At 38.9% G+C, this 22,138-nt stretch overlaps 2 protein-coding genes across 5 annotated transcripts; one reads left to right on the top strand and one right to left on the bottom strand.

Moving 5' to 3' along the window:
• Nucleotides 1–746: 746 nt before the first annotated feature.
• On the bottom strand, nt 747–21,855 carry LOC122998888 (cytolytic toxin-beta-like). 4 transcript variants are annotated; one of them, XM_044375953.1, is made up of 5 exons: nt 21,814–21,855; nt 14,088–14,235; nt 12,847–12,904; nt 12,116–12,648; nt 747–1,171 (listed from the first exon to the last, which is right to left on the bottom strand). In XM_044375953.1, the coding sequence occupies exons 3-5, from the start codon at nt 12,902–12,904 to the stop codon at nt 1,133–1,135; spliced, it is 630 nt and encodes a 209-aa protein (XP_044231888.1). In that variant the 5' UTR covers nt 14,088–14,235; nt 21,814–21,855; the 3' UTR covers nt 747–1,132. The 4 variants fall into 4 exon arrangements, with proteins under 4 accessions (XP_044231888.1, XP_044231884.1, XP_044231886.1 ...); XM_044375949.1 differs by lacking the exons at nt 14,088–14,235; nt 21,814–21,855 and adding an exon at nt 13,180–13,350; XM_044375951.1 differs by lacking the exons at nt 12,116–12,648; nt 12,847–12,904; nt 14,088–14,235; nt 21,814–21,855 and adding exons at nt 1,902–1,959; nt 3,054–3,201; nt 10,506–10,547 and having other exon boundaries at nt 747–1,704.
• On the top strand, nt 17,693–19,887 carry LOC122998896 (stonustoxin subunit beta-like). The gene is made up of 3 exons (XM_044375967.1): nt 17,693–17,796; nt 18,143–18,203; nt 19,291–19,887. Exons 1-3 carry the CDS (start codon nt 17,770–17,772, stop codon nt 19,854–19,856), a joined length of 654 nt encoding a protein of 217 aa, XP_044231902.1. The 5' UTR covers nt 17,693–17,769; the 3' UTR covers nt 19,857–19,887.
• Nucleotides 21,856–22,138: the final 283 nt, after the last annotated feature.

Raw genomic sequence — 22,138 nt, 5'->3', positions numbered from 1 at the left:
CTTTAACCAACACAAACATTAAATAACAGATCTTTAAGTTTCAACAAATGACAGCAGCCTGAATAGTGACAGAAGACGTTGTGTTGTCTCAATAATTTTAAATTATGAGCTCAAAGTATGAACTCACTGACTGAGATTTTCACCAAAACAAATCAATTTTCCAATAATATTCATCCCATTAACTAGATATGCCAATTATGCCACCGATGTTTTTGAGGAAATTAGAGAGGGAACAACCACTTTTATTATTGATTGTCCAGTTTCTTTGCTGCTTTAGCACTGACAAAGGATAATGATGACACATCAGTAACATTAGTTACGTTCATCTTTGCGGCATCTCCTGCAAGCGCCTTTCTTATTTTCTCTCTCTCCCTCTCTGCTCCACTCTTCCTCTTTTTTCCACCATCCATCTTGCTGCTCAGTCATTTAGCCTCTAAATACACCTGCTGCCAAACTAAATGTGTAACTGCCAACAACTCTCTCTCTCTCTCTCTCTCTCTCTCTCTCTCTCTCTCTCTACCTCCACCGCCTGACTGTCACAGCGGGCAGGGCGGTGTTGAGTTCAGGGTCAAAAGAAAAAAAGAAAAAAAAAGCAGCCAACACATTCTGCTGTACCCAGAAGTGACAGACACAAATTCAATTTGTGGAACCATGAAATCGATTAATATTATTATTATTAACATTATTATTATTAATAAAAAACATTAGACAACAAGTGTTTCCAGAAAAGGTGATTTATTTGAACACATGCATTCAGATTCTTTTCCACAGCAATAAAAAGCATCATTTCAATTTGAGTAACAGTTTAAAGTTAATACACATCACTTTAACCTGAAAACAAGCATGAAAGATCATTTAGTGACAACATAGAACTGACACAGATATGACAACTGTAAATTTCACCTAATACGTAGAATAAAAGCAAATCACCAGAAATGAAAATATTCTGTTCTTAAGTTTGTATTTCACTATGCAGGCCAAAGACACACAGAGCTACTTTGTATGTAGATTCAGGGTCAAAAACTACATTTTAACTTGTCTCAGCATCATTTTCTGCAACACACACAATTTAGTCTTAACACCCAAGACTTAGGATATAATTTTCTCCTTTTCATTACAGTGACCCTCAACATTAAGCACAGTTGTAATGCTCTTTGGGGCAAAGGGTCATCTTTGTGTCATTAACTATCCAAAACCCTGGAAAAAGAGCCTCTGTGAATTTTTCCTCAGATCGTGGTGCCTCATACAGGAGGGTCATGTCCTCCAGATCAGGGGTGACACTGAAGTACTGCAGGATGCCTGCCTCGGTGTCTAGGTACACTCCTACTCTGTTATTGAAGGAGCAGATGGGGGTAGTAATCTTATCGTTGCGGACATTATCATGCATGAACTCACGCACCACAATGTCCTCTAAACTCCAGGAGTAAGTGTTACGGCCAAGTCTACACTCATCACCGTCAGTATCCCTCGGGATTATTTCATAGGAGACTGCTATTCCAACCCCCTGAGGTCCCTCCCATTTTATCTCCCAGTAGTTCCTCCCAGTCAGACCCTGTTCACACAGCAGCTCGGGGAAATGAAGGAATCTTTTGGGGTTCCCGTCTTTGTTTTGGGGAACATCGACCCGCTCCACTCCTTTTTTGTCTAAAGACACCTTGAGTTTGGAGTTAGCTGTGTCAGGGTCCAGAGTCAGATCCACCCAATCTGATGGGAGGAGAAAAAGATCAATCACACCAATCGTATAAAAGTTAATGTACAGTTCAATTACGCTCCATAAATGCAATTTGTTCCATTATTTGTCTCAGATGCACTTAACCAGGTGATGAAACATATCTTTGTGTGTGTGTGTGTGTGTGTGTGTGTGTGTGTGTGTGTGTGTGTGTGTGTTAGAGGTGACTTACATTGTAGGAAGGTGTCTCTGTTGAAGGAGGGGATGGAACAGTCCTTTTCTCCTGCCATCTGTAGAATGAAAAAGTGAGAAAAAGTGAGTGACATATACATCATAATCTATTCAATGTCCAGAGACACAGACCTGCTGTAGATCCTCTCTCTATCTTAACGTATCAATATTGTGATCATCTCTATGCTGCCATGCATGACTGCAATATATAGTGACTTCCCCCTTTCTTACCTTTGCATTAACAGCCATTTTGCTCATCTTTCAACAGAGAAAATGTTGGTTTGTTCTTCAGCAAAACAACTTGAAGCTCTCACTTCAAATGTCTGTGATGCAGTGGATTCAGATCAAGGTTGACTCAAATATATACAGTAGGTGTTTCCTGTCCAACTGCTCTACTGAATTTCTTCATACTGTCACTGAGTCATGTTTAGGTTATATGTCCTCAGGTGTTGTTTGATGGTTTCTACTGAAAAAGGGATCGGTACATTTTCTGAACCTCTCCCAGATTTCCACACCTGTCTGTTTTGATTGATCACCAGCAGCTGTTGAAGCTTTCAGATGACATATATGTTTTCTATTGTAATTGATATTTTTGGACAATTTTACTGAATAATAGCCCAGAAACGTGACCACTCAAACACTGGCCTTTTGTCAAACTAAGCAGTGAGCCAACAGCAGCATTATAGGCTTATATTTATACTTATATACGTATATTTATACTTATCCAAAAATATCAATTACAATAGAAAACATATATGTCATTTTTAAGCTTCAATATTTTACATTTCGTTGCTTAATTTGTTCTTAATCTGCTGAGGCCTGGTTGGGCCCCGTCCCCTTACTTGTAGCAGGAGCATCGTTGGGTTTACGGTGCATGGGGGCTCTAATACACCAGTAAATATGAGGGCTTTCCCTTCTTGTCTATGACCCGCGAGGAGTGTACAAAAATATGCATGTACAGGTATGAAACCAAACCATCCTTAGCTCTCAAATGAGGTTCAGGAAATGTACTGATCCCTTCTTCAGTGGCCCCCCCTCCCCAAAAAACAACACCTGGTGAATGTGGGTGTGTGAGAGATGTGAATGAGGACCATGAACCTCAACCGGCATTTGTAACTGAAGAGCAATTTACAGAAAAAGTGTTGAGTTGTACCTCGGTAGATAAACTCAGTCCTGCATCTATACAGCTGACATGAAGTCTTGCTGATAACCTTTCAAGCAAATATTCAATACAAGGCAGCAGCAGGTCCTGCAGTCAGAAATGATGAGAGAGCTGAGAGCTTCTATCTTTCTCCATGTGACTGGGGAAGAAAACAGAAGAGAAGAAAAAACTTTATCAATTCTGAAGGAAATTCTTATACCAGAGTTTGTATAGTTATTTTTTTGTTTACTGTCTTCTGTGTAGTGGCTGGTCCTTAAAACTAATTGCACTTATTTGAGTAAATATTGCACAAATATAGCACATCCTAAAGACAAGGATATTGACATTGCACATCGTCGACACATGAGAAAAAAGATGAAACTGACGTTTAAATCTGCTTTCAGCTTGATGAGACAAATTTGACCAAGTCAGAACATCACGTTTGAGGAGTTTAAATGCTTTACTTCTGATCAGAAACAGGCAATTAATGGATCACACCATCAACTGTATGCATTTTGAACATGTGTCATGTCAAGAACGCAGTTAGCATGAGACATCACCGATCCTGCATATGTCTGACCCTGCAAGGGAAAAACCTGCCCACCAAAACCTCCACAGCCATGAAGGCTGCAACAGTTATACACTCAAAGCTGTGAACAGTGACTTCAGTGCAAGGAGGACATTGTCTTTTTACCTTGCCTGTTCTGCAGAAAGCTGCAAATGACCAAACTGTTCCTGGCTTCCCTTCATTGAGCCTTTCAGGCTCAAAAATTGTAAAATGCCTTTCAGATGGATGCAACACTCTTGAAATAGCTAAACTATTGAGGCGTAACCACCGGACAATCAAACGTTTTGTTGCATATAGTTGACAGGGTTGCAAAAACACATGGAGAAGAAAAGGCGCAAAGTAACTGTAAAAAACTTGAGTAGAATTAAATGTGAAGATACCAGGAACTCATTATTCACCAGTGCCACCATATTCCAGTAGTGCAACCTACCCGGAGTGTCCAGAGGCACAAAGTGTGAAGTGCTCAGAGACATGGCCAACAAGGTAGAGAAGGCTGAAACACGACCACTACTGAATAAGATTCACAAGTTGAAGTGTCAAGATTGAGGCAAGAAATACCTGAAGACAGATTTTTCAAAGGTCTTATGGACAGATGAAATGAGAGACTCTTGATGGACCAGACAGAGGGGCATGGGGCTGGATCACTAATGGACATGGAGGGGTACTGGTATGGGCTGCTATCATTACGGATGAGTTAGTTGGACCTTTTCGGATTGAAGATGGACTGAAAATCAACGTATCAACAGAGTACTATTGTCACTCTGTGAAATTTAGATTACACAACTGTTTTTTACTCCCTTTGCCGTTAGACCAGCAGTCGGCTTGGCAACATGGTGACTGACAGCTCACCTCCAGATTTATTAGTGCAAGCAGGGACACAAACATGGCCCCAAGTTTATTCAGTTTATATCAGTTTCTACAAAATCTACACAAACTGATTCATTTTGTTCTGATATGTGTAGCTAGCTTTGAATTACAGACAGTCCGTGTTTCTTATTTGTCTGAGCAACTTATTTGAAATGTGTTGCAGCGTGTTTAACTAAGACTGTTATTCTGTAGATCTTTGGAAAAAACGCAAGGATCAAAGTTGACTCAAATATATACAGTAGGTGTTTCCTGTCCAACTGCTGAACTGAATTTCTTCATACTGTCACTGAGTCATGTTTAGGTTATATGTCCTCAGGTGTTGTTTGATGGTTTCTACTGAAAAAGGGATCGGTACATTTTCTGAACCTCTCCCAGATTTCCACACCTGTCTGTTTTGATTGATCACCAGCAGCTGTTGAAGCTTTCAGATGACATATATGTTTTCTATTGTAATTGATATTTTTGGATAATTTTACTGAATAATAGCCCAGAAACGTGACCACTCAAACATTGGCCTTTTGTCAAATTAAGCAGTGAGCCAACAGCAGCATTATAGGCTTATATTTACACTTACGGATATATATTTTATAAGGAAAACATTTTTTATAGAAAACATATGTCATTTTTAAGCTTCAATATTTTGCATTTCGTTGCTTAATTAGGGCCTGAGCACCGAAGGTGTATTTCCTGTGTTTGTTTGTTTCTTTCTTTCTTTTTATTCCGCCACTTCAGACCTAAATTTGACCCCCTAAACATGATCAAAAACTCACCAAATTTGGCACGCACATCGGGTCTGGTGAAATATTTGATAAAATATAAAAATTAATCCTCAAAGCACCAAAATGTGCTCTCTAGCGCCACCTATGTAACAAAAATGGCCGCCACGGCCTGTAGGAATGTCATAGAAAGATCAAACCAAAACCAACTTATTCATCTCATCAAGACCTACAAATCATATACTGACACCCCTGACCTAAATCCAACAGGAAGTCTGCAATTAGCCTTTCAAAATAAGACTTTTTCTCAATTTTGGCTCCCGAACAAACGCTATCTCCTCCAAGGGCGTTAATGTTATCAGCTTTAATACATGACTTATGACACTGTGCTGAAAAAACGTTGTTAAAACTTTGTATAAAGTTTGGTGTTATTATCATTTATTTTACAATAATTATAGGTCTTATATGTATAATTCAGTAGTGGGAATGACCTATGAGAGGAAGGGAAAAAATGGAGTGAGGGTGACAGTTTATTGATAAAGTGCTGCAGAAAAATAAAATCTAAACTACAGTTTGTAGCTCTGTACTGCAGTTTTTCCTTTACTAGGGCCCGAGCACCTAGCAGTTCGCTCACACTCTCCATTCAAATATATGAGTATTTTTCTGTGTCCAGCTGCAGTTACTTGTTGTCTCTACACACCTGACAGTACACATGTCAATCAAACTATGGCCAGGTCATGTGGATTAAAAGTCTTTACTTTTCTAAAAATAGACTTGATGAAAATTAGAAAATTAATTTGTTTTACACACAAACTCGTCAAAGGTTTTCAATTTATTTATTGAAATTAAAGTGAATGGGCCCAAAACTTGCATCATTTTGATGACACAGGTGTGAGCAAGGCAGCCATGTCTAACTCTGCAGAAAATTCTCATCCTCACACTGTTGAGATTTGATGTTTCGCCATGACAGAGGTAGTTCCTATAACTTTATTGTAAATGCTCCAGTCTGCACCAAACTTTACATGTTTGATAAGAGTCCCGGCCTTATCAAACATGCCTGACGTGCGTGAAGGTGTGAGGGCCCGTTCAACGCTGCTTGCAGCTTTAATTTGTTCTTAATCTGCTGAGGCCTGGTTGGGCCCCGTCCCCTTAGTTGTACTAGGGGCATCGTTGGGTTTACGGTGCATGGGGGCTCTAATACACCAGTAAATATGAGGGCTTTCCCTTCTTGTCTATGACCCGCAAGGAACGCTGTAGTCAAAATAAAAATATGCATGTACAGGTATGAAACCAAACCATCCTTTGCTTTCAAATGACATGTTTGTTTTCTATTGTCATTGATATTTTTGGACAGGTACTCTCTGATTCCCGACTAAATGAATAAATATATCTGTCACATTTCATTACCATCATTTCTGCAGCTGACTTTCATGAAGTTCAGCAGCTAATTGACCCAGAGTTGGTATTAGGCAACTCAAGGAAATATACTGTTCATATGAGAATACATTGTGCAACTTTTAATTAATCCAAGTGAAGACAAAACAGACAGGTGTGGAAATCTGAGAAATCTGAGAGAGGTTCAGGAAATGTACCGATCCCTTCTTCAGTGGAACCCCCTCCCCCAAAAAACAACACCTGATGAATGTGGGTGTGTGAGAGATGTGAATGAGGAAATATAACCTAAACATGAATCAGTGACAGTATGAAGAAATTCAGTTCAGCAGTTGGACAGGAAACACCTACTGTATATATTTGAGTCAACCTTGATCTGAATCCACTGCATCACAGACATTTGAAGTGAGAGCTTCAAGTTGTTTTGCTGAAGAACAAACCAACATTTTCTCTGTTGAAAGATGAGCAAAATGGCTGTTAATGCAAAGGTAAGAAAGGGGGAAGTCACTATATATTGCAGTCATGCATGGCAGCATAGAGATGATCACGATATTGATACGTTAAGTTGACTTTCATGGGACGATTTGTAACCAAATGAGGTTGGAAGATATTTCAATGTATTTTTTCAGCTAAATATGACATTTGTAACTGTGAGACTAGATGAACAGATAGAGAGAGGATCTACAGCAGGTCTGTGTCTCTGGACATTGAATAGATTATGATGTATGTCTCATGTTGCTGTGTGTGACAGTGTGTGTAATGAAGTGTGGAAGCACTTTGGTTTGTTTTATTCAGGACTTGACCTCACAAATCATTCACTTTTTCATTCTACAGGTGGCAGCAGAAAAGAAAGACAGGTCCACCCCTTCCTATAACAGAGAGTGGTACCTACAATGTAAGTCACCTCAACACACACACACACACACACACACACACACACAAAATACAGACAACGGGAGAGAATTCCAATAGCTTTGAACTAAAAATGTAGAAAACAAGGTAAAACTGATAAGCTGAACGCCCGACTTAATTGCTATGGCGTATATTATTATTACTTTATATAAACTGCATCTGACATTTGTTCATCCCTGCTTTCATTGACATTTTTATTCATTTTTATTGTACTTTTTTGTGACGCAGTATTTCCTTTACTGTTTTATTGTCATTGTGTCTACTATGGTTATTATCATTCCTTGTTACAATCCGAATCTTCCCTTGTGGGACAATAAAATGAACAATGGAAAGATTGTGCACGGAACTAAATTAAATATTGTTTTTACCAATTATGAAGTGAATCTGAGACAAATATTAAATTATAGATGTCATGTATGGAACGTGATAAACTGTACATTAACTTCTATAAGAGTGGTGTGATTGATCTGCTCGTTGTGCTTCTCTCCTCCCATCAGATTGGGTAGATCTGACTCTGGACCCTGACACAGCTTACTCCACACTCAAGCTGTCTGAGAAGAACAAAAAAGTGGAGTTGACTGATGTTACCCAAACCCATGATGAGAGCCTCAAAAGATTCCGCTATGTACCCCAGGTGCTGTGTAAAGAGGGTCTGACTACTGGGAGGAGCTACTGGGAGATAGACTGGGTTGGGGCTAAGGGGGCTGGAATTGCAGTCTCCTATGACACAATCCGCAGGGACACTGCTGGTGATGAGTGTAGATTTGGATGCAACCCTCAATCCTGGAGGTTTCAGGATGGTGTGCAGCGTGATTTCTTGTACAATGATTGGAAGACCCCCATCTCCTCCTACAACAACATAATAGGAGTGTACCTAGATGTTGAGGCAGGTACCCTGCAGTACTACGGTGTCACCCCTGATAGGGAGGAGATGGTCCTCCTGTATGAGGCACCACAATTTAAGCCCAGTGCTCCTCTTTATCCAGGGTTTTGGTTGTGTGAAGGGACCAAGCTGACGATCTGCCCTAAACAGCAGTGCAAGAAGTCCCAGAGGACCTGAGACTTCTTGGAGGAAAGTTTAGGGAATTTTGGCATTAAGGTGGAATTACAGAAAGTATTTGGACAAATGAAAACATATTTTTGCACTGTTACATAAAAAACAATGTACACAGATGTATAACTTTAAATTACTTCTTTTTCTGAATAAAACCGTAAATTTAAGAAACTAAACAAATTGTACCGCTCATAACTTAATTCTACTGATCATCATATTCAACATTTTTTTGTGATTTGAGGTTTTTGTATCTGTTTCAGCTCTATGGATTCAAAATGTCTTTTCCTGTTTTACTGTTACAGCTTCAAGGCGTTCATGTCTTAAACTGTACCACTCTTTACCAATACAATCTCATTTCACATTAGCATTGCTGTCTTGTGGGTCTGTGGGAATTGAAAGCTATATGTTTTCACTTTTTGTATCCATTAAAGTCACTCCTGAAAATAGAACTGTAGTTTGTATTGCTGTAAATGTTTGTATGACAGAAAATGAATGTTAGTGTTCACATAAAACACAAGAGTGATGAGAGCAGTTTGCAGTCTCCACCTTCAAGTCCTTGATCTGTATAATATATATAATATATATATATATACTGTATAATATATATAATATACTTGATCTGGTAGTATCAAAAGGGTTAACCATTGACAATGTGTCTCATATCCCTGTCTCTGATCACTACTGTGTGTCTTATCTGTAACTACAACCACAAAAGATTTCACGGTGCAAAAGCGGTTCTTAGATGATGCTGCAGAAAATGAGTTTGCCGAGCTTGTAAGTACTTTTGATCCATATAGTGTGAACTGCTCACCTGACAAAAATGATTGCTGCCCATAACCAAAAGATCAAAAATTCCCTAAATAAGGTGGCACCACTCAAGGTCAAAAGGAAGCCTTGTGTAAAGACATCATCATGGATAGACAGCACTATCAGCAAGCTGAGGAGGTCTTGTAGAGCAGTGGAAAGGAGATGGAGAAATTCCTCATCCCTACCTGTAATAACATTGTACGCACTATGAGAAGGGCTTCTTTTTCCAAGATCATCTCAGAAAACAACAGAAATCCCAGAATACTCTTATCTACCATCAATAGATTGTTGCACCCTGCCCCTGCCTCTGATCTTCTTACCCAAGCCTCCTGGTGACCTCTGCAGGCAACCTTGTGAACAGCAGGCAACAATGAGAACATTTTCTAACATCTCAAACTCAGAAGTTTGAAGGATTGTAGCTACAAGTAAATCTTCCAGCTGTTGCCTTGACCCAGTTCCATCTGCACTCATTAAGAAGGTCTTCAATAGTATTTCAAACACAGTCATGAATGTCATTAATACATCCCTTGATCCTGATCATTTCAGAACTGCTGTTGTGAAACCTCTACTGAAGAAACCTAACTTAGATTGTGGAGTTCTAAGCAATTACTGACCCATATCAAACCTCCCCTTTCTAAGCAAGATACTAGAAAAAGTTGTCTTCAACCAACTAAACAATTTTCTAAATGAGAACAATGTCCCGGAGAAATTTCAATCTGGTTTCAGAGCCAATCACAGCACAGAAACTGCTCTCAAGTTAGTGATCTGAGAATTAGCACTGATGCTAATAAAGTATCTGCTCTGTTCTTCCTGATTTAAGTGTAGCATTTGATACATGAAATCCGAAAGGTTTTATGTCTGTTTCTCCAGCCTGCCCCCAACATGTGATGCAATAAGACATCTGGGAAAGAATCATAGCTGCATAAATATCTTGGCTGCGTCCAAAGAGAGACAGTTTCTAACATGTCTCAAATTTGCTAAGTTGTATTTTATGGTTTTAACTGTTTTTTAAACATGTTTCTTAAAGTTTAAATTTGGATCCAGTGTCACACCAAGATATTTCAAATCAGTAACTATGTCAATCTTTTCACCTTTGATGAGAATATCAGTGTTAGGAGGTTGTACCATAGTTTTAGAGAAAAACATACCTTTTGTCTTGTTTACATTTAGACTCAGACATGATTGATCTCGCCAATGTGTGATCCTTTCCAATGCAATTGTTAGCTTAGCAGCAGCTAACTCAGCTGTTTTTGCATGTGTGTACACAACAGTGTCAGCTACATTACATAATAAATAGCTAAATAAACAACTAATACACTAACAATATAGAAAATGTCTTGTAGCTGCAGGTTGCTCTGTAGTAGAGGACTTCTGTGCTACTGTGGCACCAATGCTACTCTCTCCACCTTCAAAAAGAAAAAAAGCAATAATACAGCACATCATATCTTTTAATGTACCAATATAATACAATTAACAACTTTCTCCATCTATTCAAAGAACAGAGCAAAAGCACAATACCCTCCTCAGTTTACTGATATACACTAACAGTTACCCATCAAAGGTTAAAAAAGCCCTTTAACCAACACAAACATTAATTAACAGATCTTTAAGTTTCAACAAATGACAGCAGCCTGAATAGTGACAGAAGACGTTGTGTTGTCTCAATAATTTTAAATTATGAGCTCAAAGTATGAACTCACTGACTGAGATTTTCACCAAAACAAATCAATTTTCCAATAATATTCATCCCATTAACTAGATATGCCAATTATGCCACCGATGTTTTTGAGGAAATTAGAAAGGGAACAACCACTTTTATTATTGATTGTCCAGTTTCTTTGCTGCTTTAGCACTGACAAAGGATAATGATGACACATCAGTAACATTAGTTACGTTCATCTTTGCGGCATCTCCTGCAAGCGCCTTTCTTATTTTCTCTCTCTCCCTCTCTGCTCCACTCTTCCTCTTTTTTCCACCATCCATCTTGCTGCTCAGTCATTTAGCCTCTAAATACACCTGCTGCCAAACTAAATGTGTAACTGCCAACAACTCTCTCTCTCTCTCTCTCTCTCTCTCTCTCTCTCTCTCTCTCTCTCTCTACCTCCACCGCCTGACTGTCACAGCGGGCAGGGCGGTGTTGAGTTCAGGGTCAAAAGAAAAAAAGAAAAAAAAAGCAGCCAACACATTCTGCTGTACCCAGAAGTGACAGACACAAATTCAATTTGTGGAACCATGGAGAAATCGATTAATATTATTATTATTAACATTATTATTATTAATAAAAAACATTAGACAACAAGTGTTTCCAGAAAAGGTGATTTATTTGAACACATGCATTCAGATTCTTTTCCACAGCAATAAAAAGCATCATTTCAATTTGAGTAACAGTTTAAAGTTAATACACATCACTTTAACCTGAAAACAAGCATGAAAGATCATTTAGTGACAACATAGAACTGACACAGATATGACAACTGTAAATTTCACCTAATACGTAGAATTGAGGCAAATCACCAGAAATGAAAATATTCTGTTCTTAAGTTTGTATTTCACTATGCAGGCCAAAGACACACAGAGCTACTTTGTATGTAGATTCAGGGTCAAAAACTACATTTTAACTTGTCTCAGCATCATTTTCTGCAACACACACAATTTAGTCTTAACACCCAAGACTTAGGATATAATTTTCTCCTTTTCATTACAATGACCCTCAACATTAAGCACAGCTCTTTGGGAACTCTTTGGCGCAAAGGGTCATCTTTGTGTCATTAACTATCCAAAACCCTGGAAAAAGAGCCTCTGTGAATTTTTCCTCAGATCGTGGTGCCTCATACAGGAGGGTCATGTCCTCCAGATCAGGGGTGACACTGAAGTACTGCAGGATGCCTGCCTCGGTGTCTAGGTACACTCCTACTCTGTTATTGAAGGAGCAGATGGGGGTAGTAATCTTATCGTTGCGGACGTTATCATGCATGAACTCACGCACCACAATGTCCTCTAAACTCCAGGAGTAAGTGTTACGGCCAAGTCTACACTCATCACCGTCAGTATCCCTCGGGATTATTTCATAGGAGACTGCTATTCCAACCCCCTGAGGTCCCTCCCATTTTATCTCCCAGTAGTTCTTCCCAGTCAGACCCTGTTCACACAGCAGCTCGGGGAAATGAAGGAATCTTTTGGGGTTCCCGTCTTTGTTTTGGGGAACATCAACCCGCTCCACTCCTTTTTTGTCTAAAGACACCTTGAGTTTGGAGTTAGCTGTGTCAGGGTCCAGAGTCAGATCCACCCAATCTGATGGGAGGAGAAAAACACAACGGGCAGATCAATCACACCAATCATATAAAAGTTAATGTACAGTTCAATTACGCTCCATAAATGCAATTTGTTCCATTATTTGTCTCAGATGCACTTAACCAGGTGATGAAACATATCTTAGTGTGTGTGTGTGTGTGTGTGTGTGTGTGTGTGTGTGTGTTAGAGGTGACTTACATTGTAGGAAGGTGTTTCTGTTGAAGGAGGGGATGGAACAGTCCTTTTCTCCTGCCATCTGTAGAATGAAAAAGTGAGAAAAAGTGAGTGACATATACATCATAATCTATTCAATGTCCAGAGACACAGACCTGCTGTAGATCCTCTCTCTATCTGCTCATCTAGTCTCACAGTTACAAATGTCATATTTAGCTGAAAAAATACATTGAAATATCTTCCAACCTCATTTGGTTACAAATCGTCCCATGAAAGTCAACTTAACGTATCAATATTGTGATCATCTCTATGCTGCCATGCATGACTGCAATATATAGTGACTTCCCCCTTTCTTACCTTTGCATTAACAGCCATTTTGCTCATCTTTCAACAGAGAAAATGTTGGTTTGTTCTTCAGCAAAACAACTTGAAGCTCTCACTTCAAATGTCTGTGATGCAGTGGATTCAGATCAAGGTTGACTCAAATATATACAGTAGGTGTTTCCTGTCCAACTGCTGAACTGAATTTCTTCATACTGTCACTGAGTCATGTTTACGTTATATGTCCTCAGGTGTTGTTTGATGGTTTCTACTGAAAAAGGGATCGGTACATTTTCTGAACCTCTCCCATATTTCCACACCTGTCTGTTTTGATTGTTGAAGCTGTCAGATGACATATATGTTTTCTATTGTAATTGATATTTTTGGACAATTTTACTGAATAATAGCCCAGAAACGTGACCACTCAAACACTGGCCTTTTGTCAAACTAAGCAGTGAGCCAACAGCAGCATTATAGGCTTATATTTATACTTATATACGTATATTTATACTTATCCAAAAATATCAATTACAATAGAAAACATATATGTCATTTTTAAGCTTCAATATTTTACATTTCGTTGCTTAATTTGTTCTTAATCTGCTGAGGCCTGGTTGGGCCCCGTCCCCTTACTTGTAGCAGGAGCATCGTTGGGTTTACGGTGCATGGGGGCTCTAATACACCAGTAAATATGAGGGCTTTCCCTTCTTGTCTATGACCCGCGAGGAGCGTACAAAAATATGCATGTACAGATATGAAACCAAACCATCCTTAGCTCTCAAATGAGGTTCAGGAAATGTACTGATCCCTTCTTCAGTGGCCCCCCCTCCCCAAAAAACAACACCTGGTGAATGTGGGTGTGTGAGAGATGTGAATGAGGACCATGAACCTCAACCGGCATTTGTAACTGAAGAGCAATTTACAGAAAAAGTGTTGAGTTGTACCTCGGTAGATAAACTCAGTCCTGCATCTATACAGCTGACATGAAGTCTTGCTGATAACCTTTCAAGCAAATATTCAATACAAGGCAGCAGCAGGTCCTGCAGTCAGAAATGATGAGAGAGCTGAGAGCTTCTATCTTTCTCCATGTGACTGGGGAAGAAAACAGAAGAGAAGAAAAAACTTTATCAATTCTGAAGGAAATTCTTATACCAGAGTTTGTATAGTTATTTTTTTGTTTACTGTCTTCTGTGTAGTGGCTGGTCCTTAAAACTAATTGCACTTATTTGAGTAAATATTGCTCAAATATAGCACATCCTAAAGACAAGGATATTGACATTGCACATCGTCGACACATGAGAAAAAAGATGAAACTGACGTTTAAATCTGCTTTCAGCTTGATGAGACAAATTTGACCAAGTCAGAACATCACGTTTGAGGAGTTTAAATGCTTTACTTCTGATCAGAAACAGGCAATTAATGGATCACACCATCAACTGTATGCATTTTGAACATGTGTCATGTCAAGAACGCAGTTAGCATGAGACATCACTGATCCTGCATATGTCTGACCCTGCAAGGGAAAAACCTGCCCACCAAAACCTCCACAGCCATGAAGGCTGCAACAGTTACACACTCAAAGCTGTGAACTGTGACTTCAGTGCAAGGAGGACATTGTCTTTTTACCTTGCCTGTTCTGCAGAAAGCTGCAAATGACCAAACTGTTCCTGGCTTCCCTTCATTGAGCCTTTCAGGCTCAAAAATTGTAAAATGCCTTTCAGATGGATGCAACACTCTTGAAATAGCTAAACTATTGAGGCGTAACCACCGGACAATCAAATGTTTTGTTGCATATAGTTGACAGGGTTGCAAAAAACACATGGAGAAGAAAAGGCGCAAAGTAACTGTAAAAAACTTGAGTAGAATTAAATGTGAAGATACCAGGAACTCATTATTCACCAGTGCCACCATATTCCAGTAGTGCAACCTACCCGGAGTGTCCAGAAGCACAAAGTGTGAAGTGCTCAGAGACATGGCCAACAAGGTAGAGAAGGCTGAAACACGACCACTACTGAATAAGATTCACAAGTTGAAGTGTCAAGATTGAGGCAAGAAATACCTGAAGACAGATTTTTCAAAGGTTTTATGGACAGATGAAATGAGAGACTCTTGATGGACCAGACGGAGGGGCCTGGGGCTGGATCACTAATGGACATGGAGGGGTACTGGTATGGGCTGCTATCATTACGGATGAGTTAGTTGGACCTTTTCGGATTGAAGATGGACTGAAAATCAACGTATCAACAGAGTACTATTGTCACTCTGTGAAATTTAGATTACACAACTGTTTTTTACTCCCTTTGCCGTTAGACCAGCAGTCGGCTTGGCAACATGGTGACTGACAGCTCACCTCCAGATTTATTGGTGCAAGCAGGGACACAAACATGGCCCCAAGTTTATTCAGTTTATATCAGTTTCTACAAAATCTACACAAACTGATTCATTTTGTTCTGATATGTGTAGCTAGCTTTGAATTACAGACAGTCCGTGTTTCTTATTTGTCTGAGCAACTTATTTGAAATGTGTTGCAGCGTGTTTAACTAAGACTGTTATTATGTAGATCTTTGTAAAAAAGGATTTTTAACGCAAGGATCAAAGTTGACTCAAATATATACAGTAGGTGTTTCCTGTCCAACTGCTGAACTGAATTTCTTCATACTGTCACTGAGTCATGTTTACGTTATATGTCCTCAGGTGTTGTTTGATGGTTTCTACTGAAAAAGGGATCGGTACATTTTCTGAACCTCTCCCAGATTTCCACACCTGTCTGTTTTGATTGATCACCAGCAGCTGTTGAAGCTTTCAGATGACATATATGTTTTCTATTGTAATTGATATTTTTGGAGAATTTTACTGAATAATAGCCCAGAAACGTGACCACTCAAACACTGGCCTTTTGTCAAACTAAGCAGTGAGCCAACAGCAGCATTATAGGCTTATATTTACATTTATGGATATATATATTTTTTATCGGTAAGACTAATGAATTTTTGATGCCAAGATATTCTTGTTCTTCAGCCTGTTTGTCTTCTCACATAGTTGCCATATTGTCTTTAATGGAGACTTTGAAAAGTTGTGTTTTTGTCTGTGTAGCTTATAAAGTGATTAAAAATTTGCAACCCAATTTTTGGTGATTAAACTGGTTATATTTTCCTAAAATATAATGATAATGCATTTGATTGTAGCCCATTATTGAATGAATGACAGTCTTATATACACATACACACCTTATTCAAGGTAAGAATTATTGAATGTTAGATGAAAAAATGTCCTCACCAAGTGATCTGCTGCCCATAGTGGAGCTCATGTGAAGCTACTGTCAGCTAATCTGTGGGCAGAACCCTGTTACTTTATATATGTTCAATAAGTCCAAATGTTGTAAACACATGGTGCATTGTTATTATGACAAGAAAATTCGTCCCTTTCATACATGACACAGAAGACCTTTCCTTACTGGGCCATTCAAACACCACAGGCCTACGTCATCAAATCACCCAGAAGACGTTAAAAATCCTTTTTTCCAAAGATCTACAGAATGACAGTCTGAGTTAAACACATCGCAACACATTTCAAATATGTTACTCAGACAAATAAGAAACATGGACTGTCTGTAATTCAAAGCTAGCTACACACATCAGAACAAAATGAATCAGTTTGTGTAGATTTTGTAGAAACTGATTTTCATGAAATAGCTTTGTGTGCCAGAAGGCCAAAGTGTCCCAGTTGAATATGTGACTGTAGGAGGGGAAACAGTGTTGAATATAGTTTTAAAGTGTGTTGTTGGTTGATCCAGGGCCAGGAGTATAAATCTTCTTCTCTTCTTGGTTGATAGATATTATGTTATGATATGATGATATGATATTATTTCATCTAACATTCAATAATTCTTACCTTGAATAAGGTGTGTATGTGTATGTAAGACTGTCATTCATTCAATAATGGACTACAATCAAATGCATTATCATTATATTTTAGGAAAATATAACCAGTTTAATCACCAAAAATTGGGTTGCAAATTTTTAATCACTTTATAAGCTACACAGACAAAAACACAACTTTTCAAAGTCTCCATTAAAGACAATATGGCAACTATGTGAGAAGACAAACAGGCTGAAGAACAAGAATATCTTGGCATCAAAAATTCATTAGTCTTGCCAATAAAAAATATATATATATATCCATAAATGTAAATATAAGCCTATAATGCTGCTGTTGGCTCACTGCTTAGTTTGACAAAAGGCCAGTGTTTGAGTGGTCACGTTTCTGGGCTATTATTCAGTAAAATTGTCCAAAAATATCAATTACAATAGAAAACATATATGTCATCTGAAAGCTTCAACAGCTGCTGGTGATCAATCAAAACAGACAGGTGTGGAAATCTGGGAGAGGTTCAGAAAATGTACCGATCCCTTTTTCAGTAGAAACCATCAAACAACACCTGAGGACATATAACGTAAACATGACTCAGTGACAGTATGAAGAAATTCAGTTCAGCAGTTGGACAGGAAACACCTACTGTATATATTTGAGTCAACCTTGATGTGAATCCACTGCATCACAGACATTTGAAGTGAGAGCTTCGAGTTGTTTTGCTGACGAACAAACCAACATTTTCTCTGTTGAAAGATGAGCAAAATGGCTGTTAATGCAAAGGTAAGAAAGGGGGAAGTCACTATATATTGCAGTCATGCATGGCAGCATAGAGATGATCACAATATTGATACGTTAAGTTGACTTTCATGGGACGATTTGTAACCAAATGAGGTTGGAAGATATTTCAATGTATTTTTTCAGCTAAATATGACATTTGTAACTGTGAGACTAGATGAGCAGATAGAGAGAGGATCTACAGCAGGTCTGTGTCTCTGGACATTGAATAGATTATGATGTATGTCTCATGTTGCTGTGTGTGACAGTGTGTGTAATGAAGTGTGGAAGCACTTTGGTTTGTTTTATTCAGGACTTGACCTCACAAATCATTCACTTTTTCATTCTACAGGTGGCAGCAGAAAAGAAAGACAGGTCCATCCCTTCCTATAACAGAGAGTGGTACCTACAATGTAAGTCACCTCAACACACACACACACACACACACACACACACACACACACACACACACACACACACACACACACACACACACACACACACACACACACTTCAGCATGAAGTCTCATGCTAAAGATTCTAAAGACTTCACACACCGCTGTCAAAGCTGCAGAGTGGAAAGTGTTAACAACTAAAAGTGTCTTGGCTCTATTTTTGACAAGTTGAATTGAATAGATGCAATTTGTTGCAGTTGATGGGACTATTTAATTAATCTTTAATAGAGTCAGTCCTATCCAGTCCTATACCCTGCACTAGGACTGTCACTTTTTCCAAACATCAAGTTCGAACAAAGTGACTCTCCACCAAAGCAGTGGGTTACTGTCTGCAAGGAGAGCTTGCGTCTCATGAATGGTGTCCCCTATTTCTAGAGCGCCCTCTGCCGGATCACAAGGCAAACTACTTCAGACGGTCTGTTGCATTTACATATAAATTTTGAATTCGAACATGTCATTACAGTTTGAATATTAAATTCTTTCCCATTTTTGAAGGAATGTTTGAATTTCAAATAAAAAGTGACAGCCCCACTTTGCACTGGTTTGTTGGTATAAAAGCCCAAATGTACAAAACAAAAAATGGCTGAGCGACATTGTTCATGTGGCCAGTAAAATGCGCCCTGTCGGACATTTTTAATCACTAGATCAGTTTTAGAAAACCCAGAGCACCCCGGCTTTATAGAGCTGAACCTCCTCTATACCTCCAGGCCAGAGCTCCAGCTGACCAAGAGCAAAATGCAACAGATACGAGTTACCATTTATTCTGCAGGCATTAAACAAGGTTAATTTGCACACAATATGTTTGCACCGCTGGTTATTATCGTTCCCTTGCTGCAAGCTGAATTTTCCCCTGCGGGACAATAAGATGAACAATGGAAAGAATGTGCGAGGAACTAAATTAAATATTGTTTTGGCCAATAGTTAAGTGAATCTGAGACAAATAATTAAATTATAAATTTCATGCATGGAACGTGATAAACTGTACATTAACTTCTATAAGAGTGGTGTGATTGATCTGCTCGTTGTGCTTCTCTCCTCCCATCAGATTGGGTAGATCTGACTCTGGACCCTGACACAGCTTACTCCAAACTCAAGCTGTCTGAGAAGAACAAAAAAGTGGAGTTGACCGATGTTACCCAAACCCATGATGAGAGCCCCAAAAGATTCCGCTATGTACCCCAGGTGCTGTGTAAAGAGGGTCTGACTACTGGGAGGAGCTACTGGGAGATAGACTGGGTTGGGGCTAAGGGGGCTGGAATTGCAGTCTCCTATGACACAATCCGCAGGGACACTGCTGGTGATGAGTGTAGATTTGGATGCAACCCTCAATCCTGGAGGTTTCAGGATGGTGTGCAGCGTGATTTCTTGTACAATGATTGGAAGACCCCCATCTCCTCCTACAACAACATAATAGGAGTGTACCTAGATGTTGAGGCAGGTACCCTGCAGTACTACGGTGTCACCCCTGATAGGGAGGAGATGGTCCTCCTGTATGAGGCACCACAATTTAATGCCAAAGATGTTCCTCTTTATCCAGGGTTTTGGTTGTGTGAAGGGACCAAGCTGACGATCTGCCCTAAACAGCAGTGCAAGAAGTCCCAGAGGACCTGAGACTTCTTGGAGGAAAGTTTAGGGAATTGTGGCATTAAGGTGGAATTACAGAAAGTATTTGGACAAATGAAAACATATTTTTGCACTGTTACATAAAAAACAATGTACACAGATGTAACTTTAAATTACGTCTTTTTCTGAATAAAACCGTAAATTTAAGAAACTAAACAAATTGTACCGCTCATAACTTAATTCTACTGATCATCATATTCAACATTTTTTTGTGATTTGAGGTTTTTGTATCTGTTTCAGCTCTATGGATTCAATAAATGTCTTTTCCTGTTTTACTGTTATAGCTTCAAGGCGTTCATGTCTTAAACTGTACCACTCTTTACCAATACAATCTCATTTCACATTAGCATTGCTGTCTTGTGGGTCTGTGGGAATTGAAAGCTATATGTTTTCACTTTTTGTATCCATTAAAGTCACTCCTGAAAATAGAACTGTAGTTTGTATTGCTGTAAATGTTTGTATGACAGAAAATGAATGTTAGTGTTCACATAAAACACAAGAGTGATGAGAGCAGTTTGCAGTCTCCACCTTCAAGTCCTTGATCTGTATAATATATATATAATATATATATATATACTGTATAATATATATAATATACTTGATCTGGTACTATCAAAAAGGTTAACCATTGACAATGTTTCCATGTCTCATATCCCTGTCTCTGATCACTACTGTGTGTCTTATCTGTAACTACAACCACAAAAGATTTCACGGTGCAAAAGCGGTTCTTAGATGATGCTGCAGAAAATGAGTTTGCCGAGCTTGTAAGTACTTTTGATCCATATAGTGTGAACTGCTCACCTGACAAAAATGATTGCTGCCCATAACCAAAAGATCAAAAATTCCCTAAATAAGGTGGCACCACTCAAGGTCAAAAGGAAGCCTTGTGTAAAGACATCATCATGGATAGACAGCACTATCAGCAAGCTGAGGAGGTCTTGTAGAGCAGTGGAAAGGAGATGGAGAAATTCCTCATCCCTACCTATAACAACATTGTACGCACTATGAGAAGGGCTTCTTTTTCCAAGATCATCTCAGAAAACAACAGAAATCCCAGAATACTCTTATCTACCATCAATAGATTGTTGCACCCTGCCCCTGCCTCTGATCTTCTTACCCAAGCCTCCTGGTGACCTCTGCAGGCAACCTTGTGAACAGCAGGCAACAATGAGAACATTTTCTAACATCTCAAACTCAGAAGTTTGAAGGATTGTAGCTACAAGTAAATCTTCCAGCTGTTGCCTTGACCCAGTTCCATCTGCACTCATTAAGAGGGTCTTCAATAGTATTTCAAACACAGTCATGAATGTCATTAATACATCCCTTGATCCTGATCATTTCAGAACTGCTGTTGTGAAACCTCTACTGAAGAAACCTAACTTAGATTGTGGAGTTCTAAGCAATTACTGACCCATATCAAACCTCCCCTTTCTAAGCAAGATACTAGAAAAAGTTGTCTTCAACCAACTAAACAATTTTCTAAATGAGAACAATGTCCCGGAGAAATTTCAATCTGGTTTCAGAGCCAATCACAGCACAGAAACTGCTCTCAAGTTAGTGATCTGAGAATTAGCACTGATGCTAATAAAGTATCTGCTCTGTTCTTCCTGATTTAAGTGTAGCATTTGATACACGAAATCCGAAAGGTTTTATGTCTGTTTCTCCAGCCTGCCCCCAACATGTGATGCAATAAGACATCTGGGAAAGAATCATAGCTGCATAAATATCTTGGCTGCGTCCAAAGAGAGACAGTTTCTAACATGTCTCAAATTTGCTAAGTTGTATTTTATGGTTTTAACTGTTTTTTAAACATGTTTCTTAAAGTTTAAATTTGGATCCAGTGTCACACCAAGATATTTCAAATCAGTAACTATGTCAATCTTTTCACCTTTGATGAGAATATCAGCGTTAGGAGGTTGTACCATAGTTTTAGAGAAAAACATACCTTTTGTCTTGTTTACATTTAGACTCAGACATGATTGATCTCGCCAATGTGTGATCCTTTCCAATGCAATTGTTAGATTAGCAGCAGCTAACTCAGCTGTTTTTGCATGTGTGTACACAACAGTGTCAGCTACATTACATAATAAATAGCTAAATAAACAACTAATACACTAACAATATAGAAAATGTCTTGTAGCTGCAGGTTGCTCTGTAGTAGAGGACTTCTGTGCTACTGTGGCACCAATGCTACTCTCTCCACCTTCAAAAAGAAAAAAAGCAATAATACAGCACATCATATCTTTTAATGTACCAATATAATACAATTA

This window comes from Thunnus albacares, chromosome 15 (genome assembly GCF_914725855.1).
Source record: "Thunnus albacares chromosome 15, fThuAlb1.1, whole genome shotgun sequence".
NCBI classification, from domain to species: domain Eukaryota; kingdom Metazoa; phylum Chordata; class Actinopteri; order Scombriformes; family Scombridae; genus Thunnus; species Thunnus albacares.
Note: the sequence above shows the minus strand (reverse complement) of the source record. Positions and strands in the feature narration are given on the sequence as shown.